The sequence below is a fragment of the Odontesthes bonariensis genome, chromosome 19 (assembly GCF_027942865.1).
Source record: "Odontesthes bonariensis isolate fOdoBon6 chromosome 19, fOdoBon6.hap1, whole genome shotgun sequence".
Taxonomy (NCBI): domain Eukaryota; kingdom Metazoa; phylum Chordata; class Actinopteri; order Atheriniformes; family Atherinopsidae; genus Odontesthes; species Odontesthes bonariensis.
The window spans coordinates 17,622,104-17,643,624 of NC_134524.1; the positions used below are offsets into that span (position 1 = coordinate 17,622,104).

At 40.4% G+C, this 21,521-nt stretch overlaps 1 protein-coding gene across 1 annotated transcript; it reads left to right on the top strand.

The window, feature by feature from the left end:
• The first annotated feature begins 2,708 nt into the window (after positions 1-2,708).
• On the top strand, positions 2,709-10,666 carry cldn7a (claudin 7a). The gene is made up of 4 exons (XM_075450977.1): positions 2,709-3,278; positions 6,366-6,530; positions 8,392-8,476; positions 9,566-10,666. The coding sequence occupies exons 1-4, from the start codon at positions 3,056-3,058 to the stop codon at positions 9,732-9,734; spliced, it is 642 nt and encodes a 213-aa protein (XP_075307092.1). The 5' UTR covers positions 2,709-3,055; the 3' UTR covers positions 9,735-10,666.
• Positions 10,667-21,521: the final 10,855 nt, after the last annotated feature.

The window sequence follows — 21,521 nt, forward strand, 5'->3', positions numbered from 1 at the left end:
TCAGGGGTCCCATGGCCCCCTTTCCTTCTCCTCTCCCTATGCTATGCAATGCTCCTCTTCTAAGATATGCCAATGATATCTGCCCTTCTATGCCTGATATGCTATGCAATGCTCCTCTTTTATGCCTATGCTATCTGCCCTTCTATGTTGTGCAATGCTCTTCTTCTAAGCTATGCCTATGATATCAGCCCTGCTATGCTACACACCTCTTCAATGCTATCTGCCCTTCTATGCCTATAGTATGATATTTTCCCTGCTATGCTAAGCTACACTCCTCTATGATATATGCCCTGCTATGCTATGCTATGCTATCCTTTGCAGCCTTGATCCCCCACTCTACCAAACACCACCTCACTGTTTTATAAGTCTGAGCTATTTGCCCCTTTAATATTTTCACACAAACCTTACTTTGATTGTTGGTCTCTATCTCTGAACGAAATGATGATTAGATTCCTTGAAGAATAAAACCTGGAAGTCCTCACATCAATTTAGGAATTGAACCCATGATGATTCCAACTACATGTAGCAGCCCATTATCCTGAGCTACTCTTTCTGAGCAACTTTGTTGAACTTTAAAAGTCCTATGATCATAGTTCCCACATTCTCAGAGGCTCAAATATTTAACCCAACAGCCTGAGCTGTTCAACTACACACTGAAAGGTTGAATCCTAAAAATTATCTTTTCATTTTGGTTTCAAAAATCCCAGCCTTCTCTGAGCTGAACAACCTGCCCTTCCTTTTCTAAAAAGAAAAAAAAGCCATCATCATCCACAGGAGTTGAACCCCCTCCCTCCACTTCCAAAAGCTGTGCCTGCCTGAACCACCAAATCACAGCTTCAGCCTCCTTTCTGAGCTGGTTCCATTCTTCTGTTTGGATGCTGAACTGCAGAGTTTATTTCTTTAAGAGCTTTGATCCCTCATCTTGACAAACTAAAAGTTGCTCAGTAACAGCCATTAAATCAGAATGAAACTTTCCAACTTAAAGCTTTTCACTCTTTACTTTGGCCTCTAAAAGCTGGAGACATTTAAAAGCTTTAAGCAGCATTCACAGGACTTGAACATATGATTTCCAAGTCCTAAAGCAGTTTATTGCCCATGTGAGCTATGACTCTGCTTGTTTGTGCTGCTCTCTTGGCACTTTTTAGCTGAGACTGATGACTACAGACACTATGTTTTAGTGTTCCAACATGTTTCCTGTGAAGAAGCTTTGCTCATCAACTGTCTTTGGTTTGTTCAGGTGCTTGGTGTTGGGTTGGGACTGTTCTGTCTCATGCTCTGTATCCAAATAAAGTTTCTGACTTGTTGGTTTCAAAATTTGAAGACTGAAAAAAATTGAGTGGAACCTGGAAAAGGCTTGAACTCAGTCCCTCTGCAGATCAGCAGGAACACATTCGATGCAGATCAGTTTGGAAATGTACTGAAAGTAGTTTAATGAGGGGATGGTGCTGAGAGCTTCTTCCTCTCATCCTGTTCTCAGCTGTTCCTGCTGATCTGCAACAACTCACATCTGACTGAATATTTCTTGGATGTGGCTGCTCACTCTGACCACATTACAATCAAACATGGAAACGTTGGGATGTGGACATAGACGTGCGAACTGGCGAACTTCACGAGTGCGGTGAATTCCATCGAATTCGGTGAGATTCTTATTTATCTACCCGTTTGCAAGAAGGACAATGGAGGAGAAAATCCGGATTAAGGAGCTGGGACCCGACAAGCCCGACCTTATGATCAACCAGCAGACCAAGGAGAAAAATAAAGTCTACAACCGGAGTTTTTGCAGGAGTTTGAGCTCAAGTCGTGGAATGGCCAATGCGCGTTTCTGTTTTCTGATAATGTGAGTTGACCTGAGAAAAAAAAAAATTGCGACAGATGACTCGCTACTTATTAATGTACCCATTGAACAGGTCACTTTAGTCATTATCGCTCCTGTTGCCCCCCCCCCAAGAAATTCGTCAGGAACCGCCACTGCTCCCTACTGCATTACGCTTTAAAAAAAAAATAAAGAATCTGAATTTAAACTACGTTTGTCTGACTTGCATTAATCTCCTTCATATAATTAATGCATAGATATATGCTTTTGATGTGATATGCAGCATGCCTACATATGCCTAGGCAATCTGTCGTTGCATCCGAGCGCTCTTTCTCAGTTTTGCGCAGGATGAAAACCTGGCTGCGCAACACCATGACGCAGGAGAGACTAATGTATGGCCATTATGAACGCTCACAGTGATCTCATGGATGAAAGTTATATCTCGACCCTGCTTAAAATTTTCATCAGTAGGGCAAGTGAGAAAAGGTTCACATGAGCGCAGACTTTTTTTCATTTGTGTATCTGCTATGCCTGGATACTGAATAAACGACACATTCAAGCGTACAAATAATGCTGTTATGTTCCTTAAATGGCTTGATTTAGTCATTAAAGTTTCATTTTCTTAACAGTAAAGATGCCGTGTTCATCCATAGTTCTCTTATAACTGCGTGCTATTACAAAATAACTTCAAATCAATCCCTTAATCATTTATAAGTGTGCGTGCTTCCCCCGCCCCTCCCAACAAAAACCGCCCCCCCCCCTCTCAGAAAATAGTTCCGACGTCCATGCCCTCAACCCCCTCCACCCTCTTTCCTTTTTTCCATTCTTTAATCGAGATACCTTAAGGAAATATAGCTACAACTACAGTTTATGCCACGCTTTTGCCTAATCTGACTTATGTAATGTCAAATATTTTCTTAATTACTTTGTGTAAGAAGTCCAAGACCACGTTGAGTGGAAAGACTACCTGTTGCCTTTCTGGAAACAGGGGGAGTATTTCTCGGCAGAGCACAGGGAGTTACGACCCCATGCATCAGCAGGCATGATAATTACACACCCACTTCACACCATCACCCAGTTCTTGGATGCCCATCCTCAACTATAGACCACCGAGCATAACACACCAGTGGCACGGACACTATCTGCGAGGTTATCAGCATTTATACAGTGAAAAAAAAAAACTTGAAAAAGGACGTGGGATCCTTTTTAAACTTCGTCTAAAGAGAAGAGGTTTTTAGAAGCATGGCCAACTCTGGTGTCCAACTGCTTGGGTTTTTCCTGTCGTTAATTGGTATCGTCGGACTGATCATCGGCACGATTCTACCGCAGTGGAAGATGTCAGCGTACATCGGGGACAACATCATCACAGCGGTGGCCATGTACCAGGGACTGTGGATGTCATGCGCTTTCCAAAGTACCGGTCAGCTCCAGTGTAAAATCTACGACTCCATTCTGCAGCTGGACAGTAAGTTCTCCAGGAGACCACACACAAATCCAGAAATGATATTGATTTAATCTCAATCAGAAAAAAAGAGAACGCTAGTTTTTATTTGAAGAGTGTCCCCTGCAGTATAAAGAAATATTCAGCAGTTTACAATCATTTAAATTCTGTCTTCTGTCGTTCAGAGTGGTTTTGGGGTATTTTCTCCACAGTTTTTCATTCATCCACCTGGTCACACACCTGGTCATACTGCCAAGCTCCTCAAAGGAGCAAACTGTTATTACTGATTAGGTTTACCTCAGGGTACAACCTGCTCCTCACACATAGCCATCAGCACACACTGTTATCATGAAACCCAATAATCTGTCACTACAGTGGGACCTTGTCTGCTCCCATACAGGATCACATTCTGTTAAAACTCTTCCACCCTCCTCCCTGCCAGCCGCAAAAACTCTGACACACTCACATACAGCAGATGACACATTATTCAAGCATTATTCCATAAAGCCTCAGGATGGGTGGCGACAGACAGTCTAGTTGTGTTACATTTGACACAAGGTGCTGAATCGCACCTTATCTCAACTAGATTCTGCCTGTTATCGAAACATTGTACCAGTAACAAACTGTACACATTTTCACCATAGATATTCTCATTCTGCAGCAGTGGTTTCTTATTGTCAAACGTTGCGAAAATATTCTGTTGCATACAGTATTTTAAAGGATATGTACAGTGCAAAAGAGATCATCTTCAATATATAATGCCTCTTAAGAACTACTAATACCTAAAAGAAGGAAAGAAAGTTTTATGAACTTAAAATAGACAGAGCGACACATTCTCCCTTCCAACCTGTCGCATAGTTACACCTGTTCCTCACACCTTGTTGTCAAATGTCTGAACACTCTGCACTCTTTCAGAGTTTTTTCACTATTTGTCACATGATGACAGTGATGCTTGGCTCTGCCTCCATGTGAAACAGTGAAGGTTTGCAAGGAACACATTGGGTATGCAGCTGTTGTATTTATGGCCAAATAAATCATTTCCCCTATCATTTCATTCCCTAAACCTAATCTTCTAAACCAAAACCAGTGGCTTTGCTGCACATGACTAAACAAATGGAGGGAAAAAAGGTTTTATATATATTTATATATAAAAATATATATCACAGGGTAAAAGAAGAGGATATGAATAGTTTTCCTGCAATAGTCAAATTGGGGCATCTCAAGTGAAAGCAAGATATGAAAGCTACTAGTAAGTGCTTGGTTTTTGTTTGGTAAAACTGAGGCCAATGCTCAATGCAAAAGTCAGTTGTGCACGTCCAACAAAAAAAAAAAAAAAAAAAAAAAAAAAAAAATCAGCTGATGAGTGCCCCGAGGAGACTGTCCTGCTCTTTGAAAGTATCCCCAAAAGTCATTTTTTTCGTACATGTGAAAACAACCTGTAATTACTGTTAAAGATAATACGACCAGTAGTGGTCATAAGAGCGACTGCAGTAACAGTGTAAAACTGGCGTCTGAATTGTTATGTTCTTTTAACCCGAACCAAATAGTTTGGATTTCTAAACCTAACCAAGAAGGGCACACAAAATTGCCGTGCTTAACTGTGCCATCCACTCCCCTTATTCATTCTTCAGAAGATTTCTGAATCTTGAAATAAACACTTGTGAATGACGTCTGCTCTGACATAGAATTGTTCATATTTTGCTCCTGCTGCTTGAAGGAGCTGTAGCTATGACTGGAGGACTTGTTGGACCTGCAAGTGGCTTGTGCATGTGTCAAACATGGCGACATTTTCTCCTTGTGACTGGATTGCAAAACAACTTGGTTAGGTTTAGGAAAACACAGGGGCTTGGATTCTGTCAATCAATCAGTCACTTTATATACATTTATTTTGTATTGCACTTTTTATGCAGCATGTCAACCACAAAGTGCTTTACAAAACAAAAACAATATTGAAACTTTGATGTTTCATTCAACCCCTGTAGCAATGTTTATTACCCTTCAACAATTTTAAAGATATTCTCCAGGCATCAATTAAACCCATAAAAACTAAATTCTGTGCATTTCTATAAATTCTTGGCTTTTATGCGTTGAAAATATATATTTTTTTTCAAGATATAACTCTAAACTTTGCCTGATTTAGAACTGAGGTGCACAAATACGCTCATGACTCCGTGGTAGTTCGACAAGACTTTTGTCAAAATGTTCCTTTTTCTTTGAGAACAAGACAAAGTGAGATGTCCAAGTGAGCTGTATATTCATTTTAAAGCATAATAGAAACTTCAGTGTCTCTTTGGTGATGAAACTAGATCAATATAGTCATAGTAACTCTGAGCCAGCGTACTGTACATCCTACTCTGCATGTACTACATAAACCACCCCATTGTTTCCTATTTCTCTCTGTTTTATATTCTGTTTTTTATCCTCTGCATCCTATTGCCATCTTTCTCTCCCCACCCATCCCTCTATCCCTCACTCACTGCTGGAGGGTTTTTGTTTGTGTGGGCAGGGCAGGGATGGCCTACACTGGCACAGACTGGTTCTAGGTGGACATGCGGGTGGGGGAGGGAGGGGGGAGGGAGAACGACAAAGAGGGGCCTCACCCCGTGATAGGTTTATAGCACGAGGGGGGTTGATGACAGATGAGGATCCTGACAGGAGTGTTTCAGCAGCCCTCCAATGGCTAGCAGGATTAAGTGAAAATGAAAGGGCATGAGATGTGTTTCTTTCCTCTGTTTGTGTGCTCATGTGTATCCCTTGGTTTCTCTTCCTGGAAAAACTCACATTTAAGTGTCCTGACAGGCTAATGTGAATACTTCACAACCCATGGACACACACATAAAGCCTCTCTGATAGGTTGGAGCCTTCTTGTTAGTCTTTCTATATCATTTCCTATTGTGTGCTTCCAGCTTTGTACTTTTACAGATAGTTTTATTTGACTTCGTGTTGGTGTTTTTACAAATCAATGGCATTTTTTAAATCTTTTGCACTGCACCGCTACCTTCCTCAAAACAAAAGTGTGTTTACAGTTTTCCAGAATACAACCTAAACGCTGTTCCTGTACCCTTTGGCTACATAATCATTTCTTTATCTCCTTGTCTCTGACTGCCCCAGGTTCGCTTCAGGCCACTCGCGCATTGATGATAGTTGGCATCATTGTGTCCATCGCAGGTCTGGGTGTGGCCTGCATGGGAATGAAGTGCACCACCTGTGCAGGAGCCGACAAACTACGCAAGTCCCGCATTGCCATGACAGGAGGCATCATCCTGCTAGTAGGAGGTGAGGATGCAGAGAGTCCTCTGAAATTTCAAAAACACACACACAAAAAAAAAGAAGATGAATTGGTTTAAGGTGTACATGTGCAGGGCTGCACGGTGGTGTGGTGGTTAGCACCGTCACCTCACAGCAAGAAGGTTCCAGGTTCAACACCCACCTGGGGCCTTTCTGTGTGGAGTTTGCATGTTCTCCCCGTGTATGCGTGGGTTCTCTCCGGGTACTCCGGCTTCCTCCCACTGTCCAAAAAAATCATGCATGTTAGGTTGATTGGCATCTCTAAATTGTCCTTAGGAGTGAGTGTGAGCATGCATGGTTGTTTGTCTCGTTTGTCTCTATGTGGCCCTGCGATGGACTGGCAGCCTGTCCAGGGTGTACCCCACCTCTCACCCATTGACTGCTGGGATAGGCTCCAGCCCACCCGCGACCCGATCGACAGATTCAGCAGTATAGATAATGGATGGGTGTACATGTGCAATCACAAAATGTGTTAGCATCTCCTTAAACTATACAGTCGGCCTCAAATATGGCGACTGTGAAGAGAGCAGAATATAATTGATATTGTTTCAATCATTTGGAGTCCTTTAGTATATCTAATGCAATTCTTATCCTTCTTTTTCTAGTTATGTTGCACCCAAAACATAACATAAAAATCTATTGATAAGCACTATGGGGTATACTTTTTGAAAAATGTAACAGAAATACAGGAGCTGGTGCTAAACTGTCGCTAAAAGGATTGCACAGCTGAGACTGATGCTGTGAATGTAACTATAATTTGCTGTTATTTAGTCCTAAAGCAAATTCATAGAGAATGTTAGGTTGACTGTTGTTATATTAGGTCACCTTTGAGTGGAATGTGCCCCAAATTTTATGGCAAACCCATAGACTATAAATAAGAGGTGAACAAAGGCATTTTGATGTCACCAGAGGTATGGAATTTCCTTGATTCTAAGGTGCATTGTGATGCACATGTGGACAGCTCTGCATTTATGTAGTGATATAACATAAACAAGAGTTGGCAGGCAACAGTTAATTAAGTAATACAATAGTTAGTTGCACAGTTACATTGTGTTCAACAGCTGTAAAAGACGAAAGACACAAAGCTGTCAGCCTTACAAACAAGCATGTTACATACATTCCATCATGAAATATATTTGTATTTACTGAAGGCCTTAAGGATTATAAGAAACACTGATAGGGTTACAAATGAAAGACTAACGTGCAGATTGTCACTGGTACAACAAAGATTCAACTTTTTATATTGCAGGAAGCAGCAAAGTTTCACATCTGTACAAGTTACAAGTTTGTTTCTGAACTTTGAAGGATTTAGATTGGCATTTGTAAAAAGAAAATTATTACTCTTGTAGTGGGAGTTAATAATTCAGGGATTCACTTGGAATGTATTGACAGAGACAGTACATTGACTATGCAAAAACCGTAAAGATAATCCTGGCAATGGGCTGACTAAACCAGACAAAGAAACAGTAAAGGGGGACCTGTGCTGATCCAGTAAACAATAAACTGAGTTATGTAATTTCATCAAAAGAAAGTGGCTTAGATCTCCTGCCAGTCCAGCAGTAAGTAGGAGGAGTAGGTTTGATCCCCAGTGCAAAAAGCTTTCCTCCCACTCATCTGCCCCAGCCCTCCAGTGGTCATTAGACTGGATGAATCCAGAACTCTTGGCACTGATTCTAACATCACAGGTCTAAAGGCTCTGAAGAGAACAGAAATATCAAAGGTAAAGTTGTGCTGGAGTCAATAGGTGGTCACCTATTAGAAAAAAGGGGATGAACAGAAGTTTTTTCCCTCTTGAATTTTATTGTGCGCATGGACTGAGTGATCTTTGCTGTTTATTCTCTTTTTGCAGGGCTGTGTGCCATTGTGGCGTGCTCCTGGTTCGCTCACAATGTCATTAGGGCTTTCTATAATCCTTACACTCCCGTCAACACCAAGTAAGTCAACTTTGTTCTTAATTCACTGTATAACTGCTTTTCGCCTTCTTTTTAAAAATGTTTTAAAAGAATATCAAATTGTAAAAAAACATCAAGGATGGAGCCCCTTGTGACTTTCAAAGGAACATGTCAAATAAATCTGCAATTTCCAAGAATGCAGCCTACTCCTGCATTAAAATATTTAGCAGTACTACATGTACCCCATTTGGACCCAACAAATTTATAATAGCTATATAAATGCTATAAATAACCGTTCATAGCCAGAACTGGTATCAATCAAAACTAGCTCCACAGTTGCTGTGTTTAGTAGCCTGTGCATACACGACAGCATCCTCTGCAGACAGGAGCTTTGGAGGCTGAGCTGAAATACAGCAGAGAGGGAGGGAGAGGGACAAGTTATATTTACTGAAAATTTTCAGGCTCCACCTTCCAACAAGGCTGTTTCTGAAGATTACTTAAATTCTGCTATGAGTAAATGAATCTGCAAACAGATATCTTAAAATATTAATCACATAATTGTGACTTGTGGATTTTTTACTCCTTTATGTCAGACACTTATAGATTTCACAGATTAGGACTTTAGATTATAAAGACCTATGATCATGAACTAATGAATCGTGCATTTATATGTTGACAATTTATGTCCAAAGAGGCCATGGAACTTTGCTCCTACTTCTACGGCCACTGCAGTTTTAGGCCCAGTCCAACCCTCCTCTTGGACCTGGTACTTGGCCCTACCCCTCCATTTTCCTTAAGTAGAGTGCGCCTTTTCCTTTAGGGATCATATAAATGTCCCCCAAAGCCCCTGTTGGAGTGCTTGATGAGAATTACTCCCTGAGGCCCAAAAGAAAAGGAGCACTTAATAGTATCCCTGCAAAATGGAGGAGTAGGGCCAAGGGGAGGATTTGGGACTGGGTCTTAGTCTCAGTCTTACCCTCTACGACACAAACTCTTGAAATCAACCAACTTTAAATCTGTATGATAAAATAGAGAGGAAGTCTATTTTTGTAAAGAAAAAAGACTTCAGAATTTAATTTTCTCACCAGAAATCCTAGATTTTCTTACCAAAACACTTTTTTCTCTATCCAGGTTTGAATTTGGTGCTGCCATCTTCATCGCATGGGGTGGCTCCCTCCTAGATGTCCTGGGCGGGGCCATGCTGGCAGCATCCTGTCCGAGGAAGAAGCAGGTATCCAAGTACCCATCCATGGCCAGTTCCCGCTCTGGTCCTCCAAGCAGCAATAAGGAATATGTCTGAGATTGCCACTGTTCAGGACTTAAAAAGAAACTCAAAAAGAAGCTCCCCCTCGTTGCAGCATCAGTAAGGATTAAAACCGAAGATGTGTGGGCCATCGTGAAACATAGACAGAGACGAGGAGTACTGAAATAGGACTTTCTTTACTTTTAATCCAGACTAGCCTTTGATGACCCCTTGATTATCACGCAGAACTCTCAATTGTTTCATGAAGGATGTCTCTCACCCCATCCACACATTCCACAGTTGTTTACAAGTAGTCTTCACAAATACATTATAATTGGATCTGCTGACTTAATGGATAAGCCCTCAGGGTGTAACCTCTTGAATTTTAGCATAAATGCTGGATTAAAGCCAACACTCGCACCCTCGCGTTAGAACCAGCATCTATTAGCATTTGCCATGTAATTGAAAGTAATAAATTCAAGGTGGTAAGCAGGCTTCATTTCTGCCACAGTACAACACAGACACAGGAGAGCAACATAGTGTTTTATATCAACTGTTGGTACTAAAATAGATGAGTGGAGTGTGTCTTCTTACACAGGGCTCACCATGTAGGGGGACAGCATCACAAAACCCTATTGCAACACTTACTACAGGATTCCAGTCTCTTAGTATTGAAAATATTTGATCATGTGGTCATCATATCATTATCATACATGCCTCTTGTGAATATCAGCCACTATGTGCTTAAACAGCCTATTTATTTTGTGAAGACTAGCTTTTTGCTCCTGTGTAGCTTCGCATGACTGGTAGTTCACTGTAGAACTTCTGTAGTTTTCAGATCTAATGAAGTCATACTTTTTTTAGGCTGTTTTATGTTCGGAATCTACTGTTCTTTTTTAATTTTATACATTTGGCTCCTCTTGCAGAAAATTGTGGTATAGAAAATGTATGAAAATGTATTTTTAACATGTCAAACAGTACTTAAATAATAAAGATAATACAACATTGAAAACTGTGTGATGGTCGCAGTCACTGCTCATGCAGTACATTAATGTAACATGACTGAATGTGCTACAGAGAGGTCTCTTAGGCCAGCAGAGATGCAGGATCATATGCAAAAAGTATGCTGTTGAAATAGCATGTCATAACATTTTATGACATAAAGAAATTAGGGGTTAGGGTTCATTTCTGTACCCAAAGGTGCACATTGAAATTCAGGTAAATAGGGTGAACCTTTCATTTTAAATTGATAAATACATGTGGGCTGCCTGGTGATGTGGTGGTTTATACTTTAACCTACCAAAAAGAAGGTTCCTGACTTGCCAGGGGCTTTTCAGGAGTTAGTAATGTTTTCCACCTGCCAATGAGAGCATTGTTTCTTGGTATTACAGCTTCTTCCCACTGCACCTGACTGCAGGTGTGGTGGCAATTTCCAGTAAAGAGGCAATTTAAATTGTAATTTTTCTCTTAACTAGGCACAAAATTATTTATTCAAAGAAACAGACAAGAAGGAACAAAAATGTACCCTGCTAGGGTGCAGCAGCTGGAGCGATAAGGCATAGAGACCTCTGTGGGCCTATTCTTACATCTTGATTTCTTTCTGTGTAAGTATCTACCTCCGTAATCTCTAGAAAAGATCTAGAGTGAAGGTTATGGAAGCTTTGTTTCATCACATGCTGCTCCTCTAGAATATGTGTGGAAAATATGAGGGCAGAAGTGCATGAGCACAAAAAGGGTCAAGTGACGTAAGATTCCATTGGCAAAACAAAAAAACAAACAGCTCTATGTATTGTGTTGATTACTGCAAAAAAATAAAAATAAAGTGGATCTGATGCCAGAGAACCTTTTGCAGGAGAAAAAAATAATTTCTGCAGACTGTCTGGAGGTAAGTTTTTTTCTGCTGAAGTCATTGCTTCCCTATGTGTTATTATCCCTTCTTTTATCCTCTCTATAAATTGTAGGCATAAACTCTTCTTCTGTACTCAGGCTCATGTAAGTATGTAGAATGGAGTAAGTAAAGGTGATGGAATTAACATGTGGCATCCAAATGAGTGAGACTATAAACAGTATATATAAACAGTCTGCTCAGTCAGCATCACTTCTCCTTTTGTAAACATGCCATGATGTAAATGCCAGACAAAAATGTCTGGAAGTTGTCACAAAGTATGTTGTGTTTTAATACTTATCTTCTTGCAATTTGTAGACCCCACATCATCCCCACAGACTAGACCAGGAATGTCCAAAGTCGGTCCTCGAGGGCCGCTGTCCTGCAGGTTTTAGATGTTTCCTGATTCAGATGAAATGGACCTCTTCAAAAGATTAAGTTCTGCACAGGAATGCTAATGATGCATTGATCTGAATCAGGTGTGTTGAAGCAGGGAAACATCTAAAACCTGTAGGACAGCGGCCCTCGAGGACCGGATGTGGACATCTCCGAGATGTTCTGAGATGAACCAACAGGCTTCAACCCGCAGCCCCGCAGCCCTGAACAGGATCGAGTGGTAACTTATCGCAGAAACATCCTCATAATCAATGTTGAATGTAATTTCACCTGACACAAACCTTTTTTTTTAAGATACATCCGATATTCTCGACTCTGAAATGCTGGCTTTGAATAGGGATAAACAGCTGCAAAGCAAACCGGCGAGTCCCTTTACATATGAAACAATATTTCATTACAATTTTTTTTTTGGACAAGAGTGTAGTCTCTGCATTGTCCTTCAACTTGCTGTTAACTTCATCAAAAATATTGCATTTCACTCCTCAAACTTTCCTTTTACATTTCACATTAAGGACTAAGCTTTTTATTATTATTATTTTAGAATAAAGATTAATTACGGCTAAGGATGACATAATCTGGAATCCTCACCCAAGTCTCTGCACCCTCAGCAAACCCTGTTAATGTGAAACATGTATACAATGATATGTGACCAACACAAAGCATTTGAGACTAAGTACATGGATTTTTAAAGCTACTGCCGCTTTTGGTCAACTGGAAATGAAACACAGAAACTCCACAAAGATTCATTCTTTATTTCCAGAGATGCAATATGAAAAGTTGATCATGCAAAAGGCAACCACAGCCCAAACAGTAATCTCTGAGTGAGAGAACAAGCTGTGAAATGCAGTGCTTCATTTCCCAAAACAGATCAGTAATTGATAACAATTTCACAGCCAACAAAAACAGTATGACGTGATCGGGAGCTCTTATGTCTCACCCGAGATCCACTTCAGTATCCACAAAATCCTAAAAACATCAGTGTAAGATTGTCTGAGCAGTGACAGCTAGTCAGAAGCTGCTTGTTTCCATTATCTCATAATCACTGTAATCACAGTCTCCAAAGTCCAACATACCTTTAAATAGTCCTTGTCAATCTTAAAGATTACACGCAAGAGGTTTCAAGCTTCATAAATAAATAGTAACACAAATGACTCCTCAGTTTCCCAGAACAGTGTGCCAATCAGAATCCATTTTAATTCTCAATCTGACAGAGCATCAGGTATCATTTGGCATTTCATTTAAATAGTTTGAACTTTCCGCATCTTTTCTCACAGTTTCTGTAGCCAACTGGGAAACCCTCCCTTTGAGAGCAAACAAAAGCCCCATAAATCTGTTGTTGTTTGTGACATTTTCCTGCCGAGTCTGCCGCTCAGGCCAACAATGAGCTCAGGGAGACGTCGACTCCGCGTGGTCTAAAGAGCAAAACAGTGGTGTGGTTTGAAAACTACTACATAGCCCTTCAATAACAGGATACCAGTTACGTGTTTTGATGCTTACACAGACTTCATGCATAGAATTCTGCAACATGTCACTGCACATAACAGGCATTCCCACAAAGTGCACCATTTGGAAACGTGATAAATCTCAGTTATAGATGACCGAAGCAATGTGCATTCAGAAACAAGTAAAAAACACGTAGAAGCCATAACGCCACAAAAAAAGAAAAGAAATCAATTTTTTTAAACAATAAATAATTAGTAGTAGTAGTTGATTTCTTTTCCAGTAAATAGCTAGCTTTCATCCAGCGGATAATAGTGTACCACTTGAAACGGTGTGAAAGAGAACAATAGTCATTGCACAACCAAAGAATAATATTTTACTTGTGTGATACACATCAACAGACTTGTGCTCCCTCGCATAACCAACCTGCAGAGAATCAGTTACCCTCACCAGAAAAAGGCAGGTGAGCAGCTGCTTGTCATCTACCCGTTTGCTCAGTGCAACTTTAGCAATGTAGCCCTTGATAAGAAGCTTTGAAAAATACACTTTGTCCAAAATCTTCCCCAAGTCCTGAACCTACGACCTACCGAGGTATAGAGTAGAGAGCAATGCCGTACTTTTCATTCACAGTCTGAGAAGAAGTTAAGTTAAATAGAGACTATGTACAGTCAAGGCCTGAGCCTCAGCTGGCGCTAAATGAGCCATTTCAGAGCCTTGAAGAGCCATCAGAAGCTTCTATGGGACACTTGGCAGGACCAAGGCCAAGAGCACTGATGGGAAGGGGAATTGGCATCCCGGGGGATTTCTGTTTTTGGCACTTCTTGGTGAAGTTTAGGAGATAGGTGACAGGGATACGGGGCACTGCCCATTGTTGTTCATGATGTCATCCAAGTCTTCATCTTCCAGGTCCACTGTGGAAAAAAAGGGCAGAGGTCAGGCAAGTGCACTCATGTCAAGAAAGAACAGGTGGAAATAGAAAACAGAGAATACTCGTATCAAACCTGCTATATTGCTTGCTTTTTTTCCTCACCAAGAGAAAGAGCATGACATGACTGCCTGACATGAATGTATGCTGATGGGAGAGGAGACAGATCAGAGAGGCTTGCTCTGCAATGCACACTGAGTGCTAAGCATTTATCACTTGCCCCCTGCCTTCTCAGGCACCTCATAGGCCTCGTTGTAACTGTATATGACCAAGCGTGTGTTTGGAATTATCATACAAGCTTCATATCACCAGTCGAGAATTTTTGTAGCTCAAGTTGTTACTTAATAAGAGTATTGTGTGGCAAGCACAAGATGTGTATCAGTTTTTTAATACTCAGTTTCCTGATTATTAAAAGACGCGTAAGCACAGTAGAAAGAGAATTTAAATCGTTCTGTGGGTGTTCTCTCTTGGGACAAGACTTGTTGATAGTTTATATTCTCATAATTTATATCCTTTTGGAATGTTTGCTCACTGAATAAAAGATAGGTTGCTTTATTTGTGTGACTGCAGCAGCCAGCCTGCAGGTGAAAATTGATGTCTCATGCTCCCTGAACCCCTCTTTCACAGTTAAGTGTCCGATGAATCCAGGATTGCCATCTTGGAATATGCCCGTGCCACCAGAACAGAAAATAATTTACTATTGGAAACCTTGGTCATTCAATATTTTCAGGTAGTCAGCTGCCCTCATTTGTGGCACATACTGTTGCTAAACCTAGACCTGGCCGACTGAAGTAACTCCTGATCATTTGCTTAGTTAAATCAAGGTGGGGCCTTGTTTTAAGCCAGGCAGTGTAAAAAAAACAAAAAAGGTCAGAGATATTAGCAATGAAATACTGCTTAAACCCAGCATGCAGCAGCACAGCCCTGACTGACACTTGCCTTGGATCTTTGAGTCCGCTGAAAAACAGGTTACACTTTCCATTCCAAATTAATATCCGGCCAACGGTCAATTAGCTTAGCATAAAGAATGGAAACAATCTGAATTAACAACCGGCTGTTGCTCAACATCTGTCATGACTGACCCAAGCTAAAATAATCCCCCAAAAAAGGCCATAGCACAGCACTTACTTTGTCCAAGTATTATCAAGAAAAAAAAGAATCAAGTAAAATATAAGAAATAACAATTAAAAGATTATTAAATAATTAAGGATGTACAAATCTGATGCACGGGGTGTGCCGGACTGTTCCTTAGATTGAAGCAATGAAGTAAAACAAGACAACTGAAATGATTTGCTTCAGGCCACAATGCAGTTATTATTCTGCTTTTGACATTTTGATTAAAGAGCAACTTCATGAAATGAAAGACCCTGGCCAAACGTCGCAATTCTTTGTATAGAATAAGTGGGCAAGATAGCATCTATTAGCTATGCCTTCACTCTTCGAAAAATTTGTACTAACATTCATGTTCTTGCCCTCTGAGGAGACACAAAAAATAGGGAGGTTCTTAAATAAAAAGGAAAGCTTTCCTATTTATGATAAAGGAATTAACTACATTCATGGGAAATTCATGGTCTGCTCAAATTCTAGCATTTTCCATTGAGCCAAAAGCTGCTCTACATGAATAACAAGCATGTGGATGTGATTTGATGTGATCTAAACCCTACTTCTTCAGGCTATGTTTTGTCTTGCTCAGACGTAAGTTTATGATGCTGTTGAATTATACTGCATGATACTGAAAGCTCTTCCTACTATTTTGTCCACTCAATTTACATGAGTGAGGCTCAGTTAAAAATAGAAACACCTCTCTGCACAGTCTAATGCAGTTCAAGAGCACCACAAACTACTGGCTCCACGAGGAGACTTAAAAAAAAAAAAAAAAAAAAAAAAAAAATCAGGTTGTGGATTTCCAACTGCATTCAAGTCTGCAATGGGATTTTTTAATGTGCACTGCTGGCTCTGCGGACAGGAGTGTGGGTGCAGTTGCTCCTTGTTGTATTGTCATTATGTAACTGTAAATTGAGTAAGGGGGGCCATCGGTTTGCGTTTTCACACATCTTGTGTACAGTGTGAGGTCCGGGGGAAGCTGTTTGAGAAGACAAAGGCTTTAAATATGACAAAAACTCACCTTTCTTGGACCGACCGATCTGGCCCAGTTTGGGCGCCCTCTGTCCGAGTCTCTGCGGGTTTTGCCCGCCGCTGTGGCCGTTCACCTGCGGGTGTCCCGGGTTGAACTGCCCCGCCGGGCCCGGCTGCCGGGGCGGCCCGCTGGGTGGGATGAGCTCCGGGATACCTGAAGCTCCGTACATCGTAAAGAGGCGTTCTCTCCCGACTGGCCGCTAGATGTCCGCACAGCACCAAGCGTTGTCTCGTGCCGAGGAGCTTCTCACTTCCGCAATGGCATTCAACAATGAACGTCTGGAAAACAGCCGACGGAGTGATGGAAATAACTGAGGGAAAGTCCTCGCTTCCTGTCAATGAAATGAAAGACGTCTGTTAAAAAGCTCCAATGAACACGCGAGGACTGTTTTTGACAAGCGCGCGCCTACACTTCTTCGTTGTTTATTCAGAAATAAGCGATCACACACGTTTATTTTCTCAGAATTACTATTGGCAGGTGTAGCAAACGCCTTCCTGGGCAGAATAACCACCCAGCGGTACAATCAGGATCCACCGCCTGTAAGAGTGCCTTTCCGTCCGTCTCTAAATTCAACATTAACAATGTTTTCTCTACGATTATAAGGAAATTCTGCTGATATAATAACAATGAGCTCACCTCTTCCTTTCCAAGGCCGCAGTAAAGAGCTGAATCCGGTAAAAGCTGCTTCTCGGAACCGTGTTGTTGTTTATCAGCGCTCCCCCTCTCTCTCTTTCTCTTGGCACAACACAGGAAGCTCGATTTAAAGGGGCCTCTCGTCGTCTTCTCCGCCGTGGGGATTTCCTTGTATTGTTTCCTGACTCATAACGGACACGCAAACGTCACCGTGTAGCTGGTATGAGTGACAGTGCTGACACCTCGGGATATACAGAGTAGGTGTGCCAAAGTTTGGAGGGCGCAGAGCGTAATTACGCACCACCCCTAATGACAGAGTGACTCAACTGGCCAGCCAATGGCAGGCCCGGCCCGATAATCCCCCGTGCGTAACAGTCAGATCGCTTTACAGGAGACTTGAGGTCCTGATAGACAGCATTAAATGAGCGGCGTCACAGAACTAGTGACTCACTGACAGCATAACTCTTCTGCTTGTTAGAGAACTCGCCGTTCTTGAATCAGCACCCGCCTACATGTGTGGTAACACATTAAAACTCTACCAAACCTGAGCAGCCTCAGCAGACCTTCATCAGTTACATTTGTCACTTATTGACTGTCGCATCCTGTACAAAGTGCAGTCTTGACGTTTTAATTTTGAAGTGCCCCCCCGACTCATTTAAAACAGAGATGGTAAATCCTTAACTTGGTCAACGCCACTGTGGGAGCTGTACTGTGACAGCTGTCGTCCAGCATTGTTCAAACCCACATAGATGAGTGTTCATTTTGATGGAGATCCAAATAATTTCAGGGAGATGGCATATTTTGTGTTGAATTTCAGAAAATGTTCCTTCATATTTAGCAGAATGAGGCAGCACGTGGATATTGATAAATAAAGCCAAGAGAGTAAGTGATAGAGTTGAACAGTGTTGAACACGATGATTTAGTAATCTTAAATCTACTTAAAAAGGAAAGCTAACATAACATATTGCAGTGTGTTGGTCATTATGATAAAAGCTCAGTACAAGTGCATCACATGAATGGTTGGAGTGTGTTTATTGAGTTAAGATTGATTGGGTTAAAACTGTAGTAGTATTTATTTACAGCTGTTATGTATTTATATACTGTACCTGTGAACATGCTCAGTTCTGCATTAATATATTTTCTTAATTTAAATCAATGTTACACTAAAGGGCTTTTGTAAATTACTACCAATAACAGACACTTCATGCTCATATCCAGATTATACTTTCATTAAGAACTGGCATGTGGCTGAGTTTATTTAGGTTTAGTGTCATATTATACACTAATGTTCCTCCTACAACAGACTGATGGCACCTGCAGGCTCAGGTTTTCTTAGATGAGACTTAATTCCAACGCTTTGTCACAAAACCAGCTGGAAAGAAAGGGATAAAAAATTGTTTTTCTCTTGTGCCACAAGTGTCCGTAGTATCACAGCAAACCTTATTGAAATTTTCTCTCAAGTTTGGATTCTGATGTGCAATCCTCCACCGTGAAATGCATTTGAACAATTGGGTGAAATCACTCCATCTGTTCTGTTGAAAACCAATCTGATTAGGCTGTGAGGTTAGTTTGATATCTCTTTTCTCAGAATGTAATGGTTGTAAGTCTGTTGGAAGTTCCCATTGCATTTCGTAATCTTTTCTATGCATGTTTGTGAGCGAGTGCTATCTCCATTACCATCACATTTTACAAATGAATCCAGGCACAACTGAGAGATTAAAAAAAATATATATATATATATCAATACCTCCCCCTCAGACATGTCGAGACTGATCTGGATTATCAAATTATGTAGACCCACGTGGATGAGGACTGCAGGTATAAAAGTGTCTGTCTAAGTGCAGTCCTGTAGAACCATTCGAACGCTTTGGAGGGAGCAGAGAAAAACACCTGCCATCATGACCAGGATCCTTGCTGTAACTCTCCTGCTCGTCATTCTAATGGACAGCTTTTGCGACAGCAAAGGTACATATAAAATCATTTGTTTTTAGCTTTCTCTGCTTAGATGCATCTTATGCTGTTTTACTAACAGTACAATCAGTGTCTTATATGGTATACACTGGCACAATCCTCTATAAATAACTGAGTTTATCCTAGGTTAAAAAAAAAGTATATTTTAACGATGTATAGTCAGTTTATAACTATTGCTGTTTCTTGTATTTTGTGTACAGTTTCTGATCAGTTCCATTCTGCTGGATTTACTACCCTGGAAATTTGCAAATGCAGATGCAAACGTGAGTAACCACTTTTTTTTCTTTGTGCTTTAACCATTATTTCACCACCAATTATGATCAAAAATCTTATGAAGGTAGAAACAAATTTTACAAACTCGCGGCACATTGGAATGCATGAACTGCAGCCGTGAAAACAGGCAAAGTATAACGATGTTGATCATTAACTCTGTCTCTCTTTTTTTGATTAATTAAATGATATTGTGAATAATGCTAGGCAAGGACGGCAAATAAAATAAATGAATATGATGGTGGTTTTTCAGAGCAAATGTTAATGTTCACTTCTCATTGCAGATGTTTCCAATAAGAAGATGAAGTGTCGTTTCCCGCTCATACCCACAAATTACCCCGAGCAAGAGGATCTGAAGAACTGCCTCTGCAGTAAAACAACTAAACGCGGTGAGTGAAATATAATTATGTACAAGTGTAAATTTACACTTTAAATGTTTAATGTGTTGTAAATTTGTTGTTTGTTTGTTCTTTACATTATAGGTCATCCAAAAATTATGACATTCTGCGGGTTCAAATGGGTCGGACCTGAACTTTTATAGAGGAGTAGAATTATAATCCCAGGGGTGACGATCTTCTACACAGTTCAGAATGCACCGCAAACAGTGAAATTGCATTTTGCATCACATTGTGAACCTAAATGTATAATTTCCCAAATTTTCTAAACATAAATGTAAGTTTTCAGAAATGAAACCTCACTTCCTTGTGTTTAAAGTAAAAAACTGAATAGGATATTGCGACAGCAACATTATCCAAAAACACAAAGGCTGTTAAAGCAGTTCATCTTCAGTTGAACAGCTAAAAGAGAGAAATGTAGATACGTTTATAGTATATTCTTGATATGGATGTATAGATGTAATATAAATGTCTGTAAAGTTTCCAACATTGTTAATAAAGACCCTTTTTTTAAAGGTTTTGTATGAGAGCTGTGACTGTTTTGTTAAAGGCTACAGATCGGATGAAGATGTCTCTTTGGAATATCTCTGTGCTTCACATGAAAAACAATAGATCAGATTTAAATGAATAAAAAAAGTTCTTTTAACTTTTTGTTTGAATATTTCGTATCTTAAAAAAGAAAGTGGAAAGTGTCAGTATCATCTTCCTTTGGCCCAATACACAGATTATACACAGTCTATAATCTCTTCAATTTTCTGCTGTACCAAACAAAAATAAATAAAAAGTTTAATCTTGCAAACCGGCCGCATCTCACAAGAAAATGTACAACTGTTACATTTGTCCAAATCTCCAAAACATAAAAGTGTCACAAAGTTGTACATTGTGTCATGAACGCATCTCCCTTGGCCTTGGTTGTTTTCTATGTACATCTCAACTAAACCTAACCATCATCCATTTTTAATTTCTAACACAACCACAAACAAGAGAAAAGAAGCAAAGTGAAAGCCCTGTGTAAAACATGCGGTAGGGGCATCAAATCCATGGTATTTTTGCATGAAGTAGTACCCTCCAACACTTGTTTCTTCCTCCTTACAAGCATTTTGAGGTGTGACATAGAAATGTCGCGTGTGAATGTCATCATGCAGCAGGAAATATGTAGCCATTATAAATCAATGCGATGGAAAAGACAAATGCTGCATCACTGTAGAGAACCGTTCATGGAAAATGTAGTGGGCTAATTTCATCACCGTGAATATAGTTTAAGAACTAAAGTCTTAGATATGAAATAAGCCTTTCTTATCCTGTCTCAATGGCTAACAAGGCTAAAAAAGTGTTAGTTTAAGCTATTTATGACACAAAAGTGATGTAAAGTGGTGTAAATTCACTCAAGTAATCATGGAAAGAACAAGTTTTTCCCAAAATGTCAAAATATTTATTTAGAGTAATGTTACCCATGTGCTAACACACTGTTGAAACATCAAAGTTGCAGGTACCTCTGTTACGTAAATCTAATCCCTTATTTTCACTCATCTCTTTTCTTTTGCTATCTTTCTGTCTTTGGCAGTTTCTGAAATATGAGGGTCAGCACACAAGTGTAGATGTGAACCCTGCATATAATCTATTCAGTCATGTCACTTCTAATAATCTCCTGTGAGATCCCACGTGTGAGCTTCAGCCCTCATGTTTTGGATTTATTTACACAGGGGTCGGATTCACTCAACAGGAACTTTTTTCTGATGGCTGTTTCACTTTCCTCTACCAGGACAACGAGAGATCAGATAAACAACAGCAG